We start from the raw sequence: 16,595 nt of genomic DNA, 5'->3' as shown, positions 1-16,595 counted from the left end.
TTTTTGTGAAGGCAGGAGGAACCTGATCTAACCCTGCTGGGAAAAACTGCTTCAAGCCTCAGTTTTTATAGGTTCAGTTTTAACCATCCCAAATTTTCTGGTTCTATATGAAATGCTGCCTAACTCTCTCATGTTTGTACTATAAAAGCAAAGCAAATGTTAACTACTTTAACCTTGGTGTTACTTCACAGCCCTCAACAGGAAGTGCAGAACATCTTTAAAGCAAACCATCCAATGGATACCGAAATTACAAAGGCAAAGGTGGGTAGCAGGTGGTTGTTATCCTTTTTCTTCTTCTTCTTCTTTGGCTATCACTCAAGGTGATGATCCCACGATTGAGATTGTTATCATCATTGCTACTTGGGCATTTATAACCTGCACACTTCATTGTTGTTGCTCCCAGAAAAACAATAAAAATAATCTGCAATGAAATAAAATGTGTCAAACAATGTTAAAACAAAGATGTAAATGCATGTAAAAACACACACACTGCAGCAGAATCAAACCCAGTTTAAATTGTATTTTTTAAAGTTCCGGGCAAATAAAAATAAAAAGCTCTTTTCCTAGCCCCCCAAAAGGACATATGAGCATTGGCTTCGGGATATCATTCCATAGACAACTGTGAGCCTTTTCTCTGAGTACCGCTCATTCCTGACAAAAGAGGAATCTGGAGAAGCATACAGGAAATTTTATCTACATACAAGCCCACTTGCACATACAACTGAGGTCTGGATATCTGCAGCGGAGATGCCTATGTGCAGTTGGGGTGCTAAGTTCTGGGGAAGTTTCTGCACCTACAGACCTGCACATAATAAATGGGCTTTCTTCCTGCAGGTATCTATGCCTAATGTGAGAAAATCCTGTGGTAGGGAAAGTACATGAAATGTAAACTGCCAAATGTTACCAGTTCTTTTCAGAGCACAAAGGCTCAAACAAGTGCCTAGACTTTGTAGGGTGGTTCTTCCAGCTGTCTGTCTATTGTTTGCTTGTTGTAGGTAGGAACCTCATGAGTTGTAGCCAGCAATCAAAGCATCTGAGTTCTTGAAACTCACATAACCCATTCTGAAAGCATGCAAGGAGTCCAATACAAGGCATTTTGGGGGGAATCTAGTGCAAGAACCACTGCTCCACAGATATGCTCCCACTACAATTGGAGACATTCCTGCAGGAAGGTATCTGTGGAACCCCAGTTCAAACACTGCACTTCTAGTAGTCCTGTAACCCAAGAGTCTGATTGTGAGGGGCTGCATGGAGGTTGTTGGCCACCATTTGACCTGCTGTGTGTTCAGCATGTTGATCAAGCCCATCTTTTGTAAGTCCCTTTTCCTTCCTTTCTCACCACCTGCTCTTTTTTTCTTTCTCCTGGTCTCTGGTTCAAATCCCCTTTTGGCTTTCCTTTGGCAGATAATTGGCTTTGGCACAGCTTTACTGGAAGACGTAGATCCCAATCCTGCTAACTTTGTCGGAGCCGGCATAATCCACACAAAATCATTCCAGATTGGATGTTTGATGCGTCTTGAACCCAACCTGCAGGCACAGGTAATGGCTTCTTGTTTACTTGCTGAATGTTTTGAAAGTATGGAAGAGCAAAATAGAATATATTTTTTTAAAAATATACCACATAGTTTTACTATGCCCACTTCTGTGACTCTAGCATGCATCAGCCAATATGATGTCTGAGGTTGTTTTCTAGGAACAATCAGCTGAGACAGAGTGAAATATATTGCGGCTGTTCTATGGTTCCAGCAGCTGTGCAATTATTCTGCTTCCTCGGTTATTATAAGACATAATGCATTGTTTCGAGACCCTGCTTTGGAAATACCTGCCAGACAAGTGGTAAAAACCACATCACTGTGACTAATTTGCCTGTGTGCAGTGCCACATGCAGTTCTGCGCCTCTGCTGAACTAGTCTGGAACATTCTAGAACAGGGGTAGGCAAACTAAGGCCCGGGGGCTGGATCCAGCCCAATTGCCTTCTAAATCCGGCCCATGGATGGTCTGGGAATCAGTGTGTTTTTTACATGAATAGAATGTGTGCTTTTATTTAAAATGCATCTCTGGTTTATTTGTGGGTCATAGGAATTTGTTCATTCCCCACCCACCAAATATATATAGTCCTCTCCCCCCCCCCAAGGTCTGAGGGACAGTGGACCGCCCCCCCTGCTGAAAAGGTTTGCTGATCCCTGCTCTAGAGCTCTAAAAGTAAAGGGCCATAGAGGCAGAAGATGCCTGGCTCAATCGCTGGCATCTCCAGGTAGTGGAACACTTGTCAGAAATCCTGGTGAATGGTTGCTAGTCGGTGTAGGCAGTACTGAGCTAGTTAGACCAATGATCTGTTTACGAGACAGCTTCCCGTGTCATCATGCCTCTCAGGTTCACTTGCCTCAAGGGGTAGGATGAGCACCCTTCTGCCAGCTTCTCGCAGTAGCAGCAGCTAGTGGGACATTCTCGGTATGCTCAAACATCTTTAGCACTTTCTTCTTGCCCTTATGTAGGGAGCTTATTTCCTTGTGTGATACCTTTGTGGCATATCTCCCCCCCCCACCTTTATGTGCAGCTCGAAGTATAACTTCATTTTCAGTTCTAAAGGATAACTGGATTATTTTAAACTAGAATCCAGGGGGATATTTTTGTTGTACTAAAACAAACAGCACTGCTACTCCAAAAAGCTCTACTTTTTCATGGTCTAAGGATGACATGACTCTTAACTCTCACGAACCCGAGTGGTAACGATGCACCAGTTTAGTACTTGCCATGGAAGATTTAGGAGACACACCAGCTAGGAAGCCAGACAATTTTTTTGTGGTCTGTCCACCTCCCTTAAACAAGGAAACTCCTTAATTCCACACAGATACATCTCATTCCACTGCGACCAGGTGACTAAACTATGTAATGACACTATTGGTATTTATACCCCACCCTCCAGCCTAAAAAAAGTTCCCAGAGCAGCTTACAAAGATTAGTAATGGAACAGTCTTTGTCCTAAGGCTTGCAATCCCAAATACATGATGCAAAAGGGCGGGCGGTAGAAGGGGAAATAGGCAAATTCTGGCACTGGTTCTTAGCTACATATTTGGTTATCTCTCAGTGAGTGAAACACCTTCATCAGATGTGACTATAATATTACATCTATATAATATCCTGGCATCTCATTTGGGCCTCGCTGGAAAGTAAGGCTTGGGGTGTGTGTGTGTCTAGAATGATGACACCCCTGCTGAGAACCCAAGGAGAGTCCCATTTGCCCAGCCAGCCTGTGGTCCAAAACTGTCTTTAGAAAGTTGATGAGGAAAAGGCCACAAATAGGACATAAATACCTAAATGTTGCAAAGATTTTGTGTTTTTAAATGTACACAATCAGCCACTGTTCACTTCCATTCAGATCTTACCTGTATAAATGTGTTGGGGGTGGGGTTTTGGGGGGGTCAGCCTCTGAAAAGTTGTTTTTCTGTTCTTTTCCAGATGTACAGATTAACACTACGGACAAGTAAAGAAACGGTGTCCCGAAGGTTATGTGAATTACTTTCTGAACAGTTCTGAGCCATAATGTGCAACCCCTTCTGATTCTCCATTTCTGCCATTGTCCATGTCCTGCTCCAGAAATGTTTTGTACACCAGTGTCTGCAAAAATAATTGCCACCCCATTCACATCCCTGCCTTAAAGGACCTGTCCCTTTTTATGTGAAACAAATGATATGTGCAACATAAAATTACTTAAATGTGAAAAAAAATAAAATGACTCTTAGATTTTTGGTGCAAAGAAGCTGGGAGGTCTTGTATCTGTGTGGGAGGTCTTGTGTGTCTCAACTCAACTGTGCTTCATATATTTTTGGCAGGAGTTGTTTTTATTAAAATTCACTTCAGGTATGCTTAATCCCAACTCAATGAAACAGTTTCGCTGGAAATGCCACTGTAAATTGCTAGAAGCATGCTAGCAAACAAATAAAAAGCTGAGAAGTTGGTGTGCAGAGAGGGCTAGATTCCATTCCTGCTCAATTGAATGTTACCCCATGTCCTTTTTAAAGGATCTAGATACATCTGAAGATGGCTATATTTGCTTTGTAAAGAACATTTGGAGGCATAAGCACATATTCTGATTCATATTTTAATATCCTCAAATGACTTCCTTTAAATCCCAACCCTCCACTTTTCTCCCAAGTTCTGAACTACCAAAGAGTTATTGTCATGATAAATGCTTAAGTAAGAAAACCACATTGGGTTCTTGGGTACAACATGTTGTTGTTTTCCCCCCAAAGCTGTGGTTGATCATATAAACATCAGTACACTTCAACTTTAAATTAAAAAATCACTTGGAAGTATTCTTTTACCTAAGACTTTCTAAGGGACCCAAGGCATTGGTATTCCTGCCCCCCACTTTCCAGTTTAACAAAAACAAAACTAAAGTATTTCCCCCCCCCCCCATTTAACATCTTCTGAATCATAGGGATAGCCACTAGCTCTGATCAGGGAGAGTTTAGCCTATTCAGATTTGAAATACACTGTGGGATTCTGCAAGTATGATGTAGGAAGCGGATTGGCTTGAAATGCTTGTCATGTCACCAGAACAGTTTTGGTCTAGAACTTGACAGTCCTGTTTTCAAAAAGTGTAGTAATGGCATCTGTAGTTTGGTAAGATCTATGCATTTGTGGAACATGCCGTGGAACTGGCATCTTCTTTGACAGGAGTAGAATGCTAGTTAAACTGACTACCATTACACACCTCTGAAGAGCTCCTTAAGAAGTAATTTATGACTACAATTATACACGAGGGCAATGTAAAAAAAATTAAAAAATAAAATAAGCTGCAATGTTGTCTGATTACAAATATCAGTTGCTGCTCGAGTTATGAGGCTTTTTAACGAACAACAACACGGCTTCTTCTGCCCCAGTGTCTGGAATTAACTTATTAAAAACTGAAAATCCAGTTTTCTTCCTAATGTGGCTATTGGATCAGAATAATATTGACCAACTTCTCCAATCAAATTTGATGAGTTATATTGAAGCACATTGTATGGAACTACCTGGAGTGTTAGCTGGTAAAATAATAAAACAATAACTCTTACATTCTCCTATCACTGGGAAATTTTTAGGAATTATTATGACAGCCCATTGCATTACTGTGGTTACACTAAATGGTATTAAGCACTCAGTGGTCTTCTGAAGTGTGTCTTATCACAGATGCTGGGAAGAATGGCCATATCATTTTTAACATAGATCCGTCCCACTGGAAGCATAGTTTGTCTCCTCCTTTTTAATTCCACCTCAATACACTGTTTTTGTGTACTGTTCACTTGTATAATTTTTGCAAAGAAATGTGGTTTTATCCACAAAGGGTGATATTTAACTAAATTATACTCAGGGTAGGCCATGTGAAATTAATGGACTTCACTTAGATAAGTCCATTGACTTCAGTGGATTTTCTTAGAGTATGACTAACATTGGATATCATTCATAGAGAAAAAAGGACTCTAAATATAGGTGGCTCAATGACCAACTGTATATATGAGTAATCAAACTTTATGCAAGACTTCACCTCTGATACGAGCCATATAGGCATTGTTTTGAAGAAAACTTTTTTTAAAAAGTTTCTCTTTATTGGGATAAATGACCTTGATTTACCAAAGTTGTGTGTCCTCCTCCATCTCAAGCAGAAGTTAACAGTTTCTGTGGCTAAACCAGTATTAGTAATTAAGGTACAGTATTTGTTTTGTTGACATGTGAAAATACCTGTACAGGAAGACAAAATATTGTGCACTTTTAGGCCTACACTCCAATATGTAATGTGTAGTAATCTCACTTGTAAAAAAATAAATAAAAATCACAAGCTTATATGGTGGGCTTTGATTATTATGACTGTAAAAAAAATGAAAATATAAAAAAACTAATCATGTTATCTTTAATGGAAAATAATAAATGGCTAGAAGAATAAAAAATTCCTTTCCTTTTTTCATTCCCAGAGCATGACTTCTTTTCCTACCGCAGGGCTAACAAATGTGAAAATTTCATTTTTATAGTCAGCTTTCAGAATTATGATTTAGATAAATACAAAACATCACCACCTACTGTGCAGAGGAAATGAAATTGTGATTGCATAGGACAAAAGACTTTGGCCCTGATTTGTTTATTGCAACACTCCAGTCCTCTTGACGATTGAAGCAGAGTACTTTTGAGTGTTTCCCAGCCAGCAAACTAATAACTCGACGCCTTCCAGCTAAATATGCAATTTATTATTATTATTATTATTATTATTATTATTATTATTACTCATTTCCCCCCAAGTTATTCCCTTTTTGTTTTATTTTTTTATTTTCCTGGTCTTGAGGGATCTGCTTAGAGTGAGGCTGGATGAAGACATTAGCCTCTTGGGCTCCCTGCATCACTGCTTCCTGGTTCACATTCTCTCTGATATAATGGCAGAAATGAAGCTCACATGGATCTGTACCTCACCTACTTCTAGTAGTGTTAAGAGGTGGGGGCAGGGCACATGCAAGTCTCAGGACCACTCCTTGGCTTGGCAAAAGTGGAATTGAGAGACATGAAGTAATGAATGAATAGCCGTTAGGCTATTGTGGAGCTTCTCTGCTATAATAAATAAAAACAAATAAATAAAAGTGTCCCATGGCAAAATGGCAGCATCCAAAAATAAGGCAGTGGTTTACTAGAGAGGCTGCCTGGGTATGTAGAAGTTTGAATTAAGAGAAAAGCCCACAACCTGACAAGGATTTGCAAGTTCCAGGAGTGATTGAATGCTGATGGAAGATGAGGCTAATATACGCCACAACGTTCTGTCTGAGGTCAAAAGCATCTAGGATTTAGAAAATAGCGACTGGACAGTTAGCACATGGTTGTTTAAAGAAGAAAATATTGGAACTATAAAATAACTTGGAAAGTCCCCAAACAAACGGCAATCTTTGTTTTGCTGAACTGAGAGCCAAACGGGAAGCAGGAAGTGAAGCTGAAAAGTAGGGTTAAGAATTAAAGGAGCAGCAGTGTTATTTTTATAGAAAACTAGCTGGCCCAGCCATCACTTGGGTAGTGGCATTGCCTATAGGCTTTAAAGTGTATCATAGTGGGGTTGGCTTTTAAAATGAAGGAGCATCTCCACCCCCATTGTTCTACCTGGACACTGAGGTCCAGCTCCGAGGGCCTTCTGGCGGTTCCCTCACTGTGTGATGTGAGGTTACAGGGAATCAGGCAGAGGGCCTTCTCGGTGGTGGCGCCCGCCCTGTGGAATGCCCTCCCATCAGATGTCAAGGAAATAAATCTGACTTTTAGAAGACATCTGAAGGCAGCCCTGTTTAGGGAAGTTTTTGATGTTTGATGTTTTATCGTGTTTTTAATATTCTATTGGGAGCCACCCAGAGTGGCTGGGGAAGCCCAGCCAGATGGGTGGGGGATAAATAAAAAAATATATTATTAAATTATTATTAAAATGAGAAAAGTTAAGATGCCTGAAGCATTTTAAGGAAAGATGGACGTTAACATAGTGAGTTGATCTCAGCCCTCTCTGTATCAACCAAATACTGTATACAGATTTTCTTGGATCAATAGTACTCTGTGTGCATTCATTAGCCACGTGTAAATGTATGTGATTTGGAAGAGGCCATTGCTTAGCTGTCAAGTATCCCGTTTTCCGCGGGAAACCCCTGGATTTTAATCCGTTTCCCGCTGTTCTCCCGAATGGAGAAAAATCCTGGAAATCCCCTAAATTTCCTACCTGCCAGGGAGCCTCCATTGTGGCCACCACCAAAATGGCTGCCAGGTATGCGTAGAAGCGACTTCTGGTGCTGCTCTGCCCGATTTCCGGTGCCCACACATGGGAAGAGTGGCCCCGGAAGTTGCTTCTACGCAACTTCCAGTGCCGCGCCGCTGCTGATCCTGAATTTTTCAGCAGGAGACTTGGCAGGTATGGGCCATTGCCCACAACAATACAGCTCTCATGTCTCACTACTAAGACTGCAAAACATTTACCTTGTTCAATATGAGCATAGGAAGCTGCCTTATCCTGAGTCCGACCATTGCTTTATCTAGCTGATTGGTTTGCTGTCCACACTACCTGGCAGGGGCTCTCCAGGGTTTCGGAGAGGCCTCTCTCCCACCCTTACCTGGAGAGGCCATGCATCGAACCTGGGATCTTCGATAGATACAGCCCTTAAAGTCACAATTTGCCCAGGAGCTGGCTCTCATTTTATGAGGGGTCTTTTGTGGCACATTTCCTTTCGCCACTGTATGATCCTGTCATTTTGAAGCCAACTTCAAATCCCACCCAAAATCCACAGGTATGCTGGGCAGCTTCCAGTTTTGTAATGGTGGTAATACCATATTATTGCTCTTTGCTAAGATTAGTTTATTTTGCTTTCTCCCCTAACTTCCTGAAACTTTCACTTAGGTTTAGGACAGGTTAACACAGTGAAATAAACACAGCATGGAACCGGCCCCAGTGTGGACCTCTATGGAAGATATTGAGAGGTAGGCTGCTTTCAACTTGCCAAACAATCACTCCGTATCCATGACTTTGAATAATGGTCCTTGATCAAGAAAGCACACCTTTATAGTTGCTCCTCTGTCCTCACCTCTATAAAATAATATGGGGACACCATTCGTATTTTGATGCATCCTGACTTTATTGGAAATCTATTGAACACTTTTTATGGATAATTCATCTAACACACTGAAAACTGTGAGGGAGAAATATATGCCTTTAAGCAAATGTGAGCACGAAACTATTTCTTATAAAGTGCTGAAGCCTTATACAGTACACAACTTCATCTAAACCAATCTGCACTTAAGGCCAAAGCCCCTTAAAATCTAGGACAAGCATCTTAGCCTAATCTGTTTATCTGTTGTGATAAGGTATGAGCCGAGTTCCTCCACTTAATTCATGACCTGCATTTTTTAAATACCGGTATGTTGCTATCCTAATATTACACACTTCCACAATATCCCATAGGAGTGCATTCATATGTAATCATTCATACCTGAATAGTTGTTTCCAGAGGGTGGTGCTTAGGGAGTGTTTTTCGGTCCCATGGAGCCTTCAATCTGGGGTTCCTCAGGGTTTGATTTTATCCCCTATGCTGTTTAACATGAAACTGCTGAGTGGGGTTATCTGGAGTTTGGGAGAATGTTGTCAGTAATATGCTGGTGACACACAACTCTCTACTCCTTTATATCTGCAGATGAGGCAGAGGATGTGTTGGACCGCAGTCTTGCCTCAGTAATGGACTGGATAAGATCAAAAAACTGAAGCACATTATATGCAGGGCTGCCTTTGAAAACAGTTCAGAAACTTCAGCTGGTGCAGAATTTAGTGGCCACATTGTTCACTGGAGCGAAACGGTTTGAGAATATTACACCGATCCTGGCTGCCAGTTAGTTTCCAGGCCCAATTCAAAGTGTTGGTTTTGACCTATAAAGCACCTTCATTGCATATCTTTCAGTCCTGGGTGTTCCACTGATCAACAGCTTTTTAAATGTGTTTGTGTGAGGAGGAGTTATTGGTTATGTATTTTGTAATCTCATTTTGTAATTTTATGTTGTGAACCGCCATGGGATCTTGGGAGGAGGGGTGGTTAAATAAATAAATAAATAATCAATCAATCAATCTCCCCACCCACTTTGCATGCTGTAGTTTACAATCCCTCTCTCCATCAGCATGGATCTTCATGTAGTCTTCAAAGCCATACTTGTTCTCCTCCTCTGAACCTGACTGCTTTTTCTATTTTCGCCACTTAAAAGTGTCTATTGAGTGTTTGTCAGAGAAACTGGCATTATGGCATAGATGAACATGCCAAGATTCAGTAGCACCTTCAGAAAAATGGATGCAGTGTGACATGCTCCTGTTCAGGATTCTAGCCAACCAAACGCTGTGCCCTTTTCTAGGATAGCTTATTCCATTACACACTCCCCTCCAAATCTATGCACACATTCCTTGTTGACTGAACATGCTCAGTCTTTACGGAGGTATTTTTAAGGTCTCCTCAGCACCGCAAACATTTTTCTATGGCTGTTTTGTAATTCCCTGAACCTGATGATACCTCTCTCTCTTGTGTAGGGATGGTGCTGTTTTGGCTATGTGAGGATCCATGCTCAAAGAATGAGTTTGCTAGTAGCACACAGCAGCTTGATGCCACCCAGCTGTTTTAGGCTACAACTCTCAACATCCCTGACTTTTGGTCAGCAGATTAGGGAATGCCGATATACAGGAGTATGCTCATTAATGACTCTCCACTGAAAATGAGAATGACCAACTAAACACTTTATTAAACCTATTTAACTATTTTACAATACATAGTAGACGTTGCTTGCTGGAAACTTTCTGAGCGAGGCAGATATTTATTCCATCCAAAATGATGAATAAATTAGCCAAGGATGTTATCAGTACCAGTCTTCTTGGAAGTATTCTCTGCCTGCCTTCCCAAAGCTTGGAGAAATCCATATGAACAAAGGGATTTTGAGTGTCAAATGTCTCTTTGCAAAGTAAGTAATAACCGATCATTATTTTCTGAACAATCCCTTTACGGTTGAGGAAGCTGAGTCTGCCTCATGTGTACATCCATCGTAGTTGCATACGCAGCCACCAAATAGGATGATTTCTGTAACAAGTGGCTTATGTGGGTTCTCTGGGTCTGGACAAGGCATCGTCAGCTCCTTCTTGTAGAGTGTGAGTGGCATGCAGCACCCACACTCTGTGTGTACCATCATCTTGGCAACATTTAGCCTGTGAAAGAGAGGAGTAATAATAATAATAATAATAATAATAATAATAATAATAATAATAATAATACCCTGCCCAGCTGGCTGGCTGGCCTCCAGCAAAATATAAAAACATAATAAAACATCAAACATTAAAAACAGTTGGCAGTTCTTGCAGGTTTAACGGGAGTGTCATATGAGCCAATTGCATGTTTTTAAAGCACGAGTGAGGGGGTTGCACAAGTTACCATAGCCTCTCTCTCCGCCATTCCGGGGGGGGGGGACGCCTTGTTCTTCACCTCCCAACAGCAGCAGCATTTCCACTTACCAAGTGGGTGAGAGGGGGCAGTGGAAAGGTTGGGGATAAAAATACCCTTCATCTGGGAGAAGGTCCTAGGAGTGTGTATGTATGGATTTGTGTGTTTGGCTTTGAAGCTGCCCATTTTGGGCCTTGGCCCCACCTATAATCCCCATGTGGCTTTCTAGAAGCTCACCCACGAGGGTATGTCACCCCACCCCTGTTCAGCAGCAAAACCCTGAAGATACAAAGCTATAGATCTGGAGTATCTCAGAAATAACCAAGAGCAAGAGATGTTGAACAGAATACTATTGCCCTCCATCCTGCTGTTGGAAGCACCATTGTACTGCTTTGCGGTATTTATAATACTTGTTGATACCAGATTGCTTTAACAAGTTCTAAATTATGCTGGGATTTGTTGATGAAAGGTGGTACAGTGGTACCTCGGTTTATGAACTTAATCCAATTCAGAAGTCCGTTCGTAAACCAAAACCATTCTTAAACCGAGGCACGCTTTCCCTAATGAGGCCTCCCACTGCTGGTGCCCTTCCACTGTTCGGCTTCCATTCAAAGACCAAGGTAAAGTTCGCAAACATGAACACTACTTCCATTTTTGCAGAGTTCGTAAACTGAATCGTTCGTAAACAGGACTGTTCTTAAACCTAGGTACCACTGTGTGTACATCTTTTAAATAAATAGAAAATAATGTGAACTGTACCTCTGTAGGATTTAATTTGGGGATAGGAATGGCAGAACCGTATCTGGTAATATTAGTACCAGAACTGATTATTCACTGGGTTAAAGCAAGTTATATACTATATCTTAAAAAAGAAATGCAATATACGATAATGGAATGCAATGTACTATGTGATATCTAGCTGCTATACAGCAATGGAAATAATTGACATTGGTAACATTTACAGATTAATACTTTTGATTATGTAATAAGACAAACATCATAGTGGCTGGCCAAATTGACACCGATGCATACTTACCTTGATGATGTTGGACACATTCCTTCGCAGCGAGTCAAAGTGACATTCGCAACACAACCCTTGTAAACCACTTGATCTTCATATTCAACAGATTCACACTTCCCTGAAATACATGAAATAAAACAGTTAATGTACGAGCAGCACTGGAAATGTGGTGAATCATCTTATGGCAATATAGATGATTGGGATTTTCTGTCATCTGGAAACTTGAATCCAGTGAAATGGGATGATACATTTCTTTATCAGTTGTATTCCCTGTTCAGTCTCATTTGAGTGCTATAGTTCTTTTAGAGTCTGGACTACTTTAGGTTTTCATGCTTATGGGAACAGGTATATGGCCTTCCTTAATGTTGTTTGTAAATCCATGTATGGTGACAATTTTGAGAAATCAGTTATTTTAAACTGTTATAAATGAATTAATTTGATTTTTATTGTTAAAGTCCATTTAAAACATTTTGACATATGTGAAAGAGTAGCTTGCAAGTCAAAGAACTTATATGTACTTCAACCCACGTCTAAGCATACTTTTCTTGAAACAAGGTGCCAATGGTTTCAATGGGCTTATTCCCAAAGTACATATGCAGGTGACTATAGCCTTAGGAAAGGGACAGCAGGTGGCACTGTGGGTTAAACCACAGAGGCTAGGGCTTGCCGATCAGAAGGTCAGCAGTTCGAATCCCCGCGATGGGGTGAGCTCCCGTTGCTCAGTCCCAGCTCCTGCCAACCTAGCAGTTCGAAAGCACGTCAAAGTGCAAGTAGATAAATAGGTACTGCTGTAGCGGGAAGGTAAACGGCGTTTCCGTGTGCTGCTCTGGTTCACCAGAAGCGGCTTTGTCATGCTGGCCACATGACCTGGAAGCTGTACACCAGCTCCCTCGGCCAATAACGCGACCAGAGTTGGTCACAGCTGGACCTAATGGTCAGGGGTCCCTTTACCTTTACCTATAGCCTTAGGAAGCCAACCACTTTCACCTAGACCATTTATGTAGCTTAGGTAACCTATGATTTGAAGTTGTGGTGGTAGTTGCCTGTAACTGAAGAAATAAAAGCAAAATGTCTGAACAAAAACACATGCATAAACAAAATAATATGGATATAACCCTGAGTCTATTTAAAGAGGTCTTTAAGCAGAGGCTTGACAGGCATATGTCAAGAGTGCTTTGATGGTGTTTCCTGCTTGGCAGGGGGTTGGACTGGATGGCCCTTGTGGTCTCTTCCAACACTATGATTCTATGATTCGAAAGACAATAAGTTGGTCATTATATTCTGCGAAGTCAGGATTGCATGCAAAGTCAGCAACCATCAAAGATCTTGAGACCAAACTTCTACCTTCTTTTAATATATGAGTTTGAAAATCAAATGATCTAGCTGTTGGATGGGGACAAAGCTGTTCAAATGCTGCTTTTCCCCACAATGACATTTAGGCTGCAGTTCTAGACAGCTACAGGGGAATAAGGCCCATTTAATTTGCATCGTGTCGATTCGTATGAGATGACAGTTCTAGTGTACATAATGGAGAACAAAGATTGCTTTGCACTTTCCTGTCCCAGGAACACAGTGTGTTAGATTCTGCATCCTAAAAAGATATGGAACTAAATAGGCAGCTACCTAGATATTTGTAACAATTAACAAAAAGGGAACAAACTGGATCAATCATCAAAAGGAAAAATAAAATAGAAATGAACAAAAAAGAAAGTATAGCATTAATGCTAAAAAAAACCTATAAACATTGTTGAATGAGCAGAACCACAGAATACTGTGAAAAGTATGACCTGCGAAAATATATTTATCATGTATGATACAAAAAGTTTAAAAATGGGGGTTGATCTGCACAGATGGTAAAAAAGTGGGGTGGATCTAGAACAAAATTGTGAAATGATGATGGAGTGACTACAGTCAATGTAAAAGTTCAACAAATACATAAACCACATTTGAACCAAAAAAACATTTCCTCAAAAGAGAAGCTTACCAGGAGATACAGTTGATGTATATGAAGTGGAGGTTGTCTTCAAAGACTGAGTACTACTACTCGAAGTACTAGTTCGAGAAGTTACTGGAATACTAATGATATTGGTACTGGAAGACGATGGAGAACTGCTTGTGACCGGAATAATGGGAGTAGTAGAAACAGTAGATGTAAGTGGAATTGAAGTAGAGGATGTTTGTATGGGGAAATGTGTTGTCATGCTGGACGCTGTAGAAATCAAACTAGAGGTTTTTGGTGTGCTAGTTGCTGAGGTTTGTGTTGATGCAGTGGTTCTGGATGTGGTGGAGGGAGGCGTGGTTGGCGTGGTTTTTGGCGTGCTGCTTGGCGGCCTGGATGTCGAAGGTGTGGTGACTGCAAAGGAGAAAGAAACCAAGTGAAAGGGGGGCGACCACACGTGGGAACGGGAGGAGAGAAGGAGAGAAGAAGAGCTCCTTCGGTACGCTCAACGCCCTTACCTGTAGGCACCGGTGGTGGAACAGAAGTGGTGGCTTTCGGTGTTTCTGGAACACAAGAGAGCAAAGTCACATAGGTGGCAGTGGGAGGGGGAAAGGGCGGGCTCCCGTCACGACTGGGAGTTTGGGTTGCCCAGGGCGCCACACGAGAAAATGAAGAACAGGTTCCAGGATGACTGAGCCAGACGAGTCTCCCCTCTGTTGGAGGGCTGGCTCACGTGGGACCTGGAGGTGGGAACCCCTATGCCCCTTGGATCGCTACGGGAGGAGAGGGCTCCTGAAAGACTTGTAAGCTGCTGCAGAGCGACCAAGGAGACTTACCCGTAGTAACTGGGACGGTGGTGGTGGCAGGAGTTGAGGGGGTCAGAGTGCTGGGCGTTTCTGTGCTGGTAGGGGGAGCAGTCGTGAGAGTTGTGGCAGTGGGTACTGGAGTGCTGGTGGAAGTGGAGGTAACGGTTGTGGACGAGGTGGTGGTGGTTGTCGTGGACGGCGTTGGAGGAGAGGGTGTGGTGGAGGGCACGGATCCTGTTGTGGTTGTCGGGGTTGGTGTGCTAGTCGCGGTGGATTCTGTAGTGGTGGAGGGGGTTGTGGTTAGGATTTTGGGGTGATGCGTAGTGGTGGATGGTGTGGAGGCTGTTGCAGTGGTCTTTGGCGTGTTGGTGGTTGCCGTCTGAGTTGATGCAGTGGTTCTGGATGTGGTGGAGGGAGACGTAGTTGGCGTGGTTTTTGGCGTGCTGCTTGGCGGCCTGGTTGTCGAAGGTGTGGTGACTGCAAAGGAGAAAGAAACCAAGTGAACGGGGGGCGAACACACATGGGATCGGGAGGAGAGAAGGAGAAAAGAAGAGCTCCTTCGTCACGCTCAACGCCCTTACCTGTAGGCACCAGTGGTGGAACAGAAGTGGTGGATTTCGGTGTTTCTGGAACACAAAAGAGCAAAGTCACATAGGTGGCAGTGGGAGAGGGAAAGGGCGGGCTCCCGTCACGACTGGGAGTTTGGGTTCCCCAGGGCGCCACACGAAAAAATGAAGAACAGGTTCCAGGATGACTGAGCCAGACGAGTCTCCCCTCTGTTGGAGGGCTGGCTTACGTGGGACCTGGAGGTGGGAACCCCTCTGCCCCTTGGATTGCTACGGGAGGAGAGGGCTCCTGAAAGACTTGTAAGCTGCTGCAGAGCGACCAAGGAGACTTACCCGTAGTAACTGGGACGGTGGTGGTGGCAGGAGTTGTGGGGGTCGGAGTGCTGGGCGTTTCTGTGCTGGTAGGGGGAGCAGTCGTGAGAGTTGTGGCAGTGGGTACTGGAGTGCTGGTGGAAGTGGAGGTAACGGTTGTGGGCGAGGTGGTGGTGGTTGTCGTGGACGGCGTCGGAGGAGAGGGTGTGGTGGAGGGCACGGATCCTGTTGTGGTTGTCGGGGTTGGTGTGCTAGTCGCGGTGGATTCTGTCGTGGTGGAGGGGGTTGTGGATAGGATTTTGGGGTGATGCGTAGTGGTGGATGGTGTGGAGGCTGTTGCAGTGGTCTTTGGCGTGTTGGTGGTTGCCGTCTGAGTTGATGCAGTGGTTCTGGATGTGGTGGAGGGAGACGTAGTTGGCGTGGTTTTTGGCGTGCTGCTTGGCGGCCTGGTTGTCGAAGGTGTGGTGACTGCAAAGGAGAAAGAAACCAAGTGAACGGGGGGCGAACACACGTGGGATCGGGAGGAGAGAAGGAGAAAAGAAGAGCTCCTTCGTCACGCTCAACGCCCTTACCTGTAGGCACCGGTGGTGGAACAGAAGTGGTGGATTTCGGTGTTTCTGGAACACAAAAGAGCAAAGTCACATAGGTGGCAGTGGGAGAGGGAAAGGGCGGGCTCCCGTCACGACTGGGAGTTTGGGTTGCCCAGGGCGCCACATGAGAAAATGAAGAACAGGTTCCAGGATGACTGAGCCAGACGAGTCTCCCCTCTGTTGGAGGGCTGGCTCACGTGGGACCTGAAGGTGGGAACCCCCCTGCCCCTTGGATCGCTACGGGAGGAGAGGGCTCCTGAAAGACTTGTAAGCTGCTGCAGAGCGACCAAGGAGACTTACCCGTAGTAACTGGGACGGTGGTGGTGGCAGGAGTTGTGGGGGTCGGAGTGCTGGGCGTTTCTGTGCTGGTAGGGGGAGCAGTCGTGAGAGTTGTGGCAGTGGGTACTGGAG

The 16,595-nt window shown here is 43.3% G+C and overlaps 1 protein-coding gene across 3 annotated transcripts in view; it reads left to right on the top strand.

The window, feature by feature from the left end:
* The window catches only part of AP2A2 (adaptor related protein complex 2 subunit alpha 2), a 61,702-nt gene extending 50,741 nt beyond the window's left edge, over positions 1 to 10,961 (top strand). For all 3 annotated transcript variants that reach the window (XM_035121796.2, XM_035121816.2, XM_035121805.2), the window contains 3 exons: positions 192 to 261; positions 1,405 to 1,539; positions 3,461 to 10,961. In XM_035121796.2, coding sequence (XP_034977687.1) covers positions 192 to 261; positions 1,405 to 1,539; positions 3,461 to 3,538 — 283 coding nt within the window. In that variant the 3' untranslated portion in view covers positions 3,539 to 10,961. The remainder of the gene's footprint in view (positions 1 to 191; positions 262 to 1,404; positions 1,540 to 3,460) is intronic.
* The last annotated feature ends 5,634 nt before the right edge of the window (positions 10,962 to 16,595 follow it).

Source organism: Zootoca vivipara, chromosome 1, assembly GCF_963506605.1.
Source record: "Zootoca vivipara chromosome 1, rZooViv1.1, whole genome shotgun sequence".
NCBI classification, from domain to species: domain Eukaryota; kingdom Metazoa; phylum Chordata; class Lepidosauria; order Squamata; family Lacertidae; genus Zootoca; species Zootoca vivipara.
This window is presented reverse-complemented; position numbering and strand designations above follow the sequence as displayed.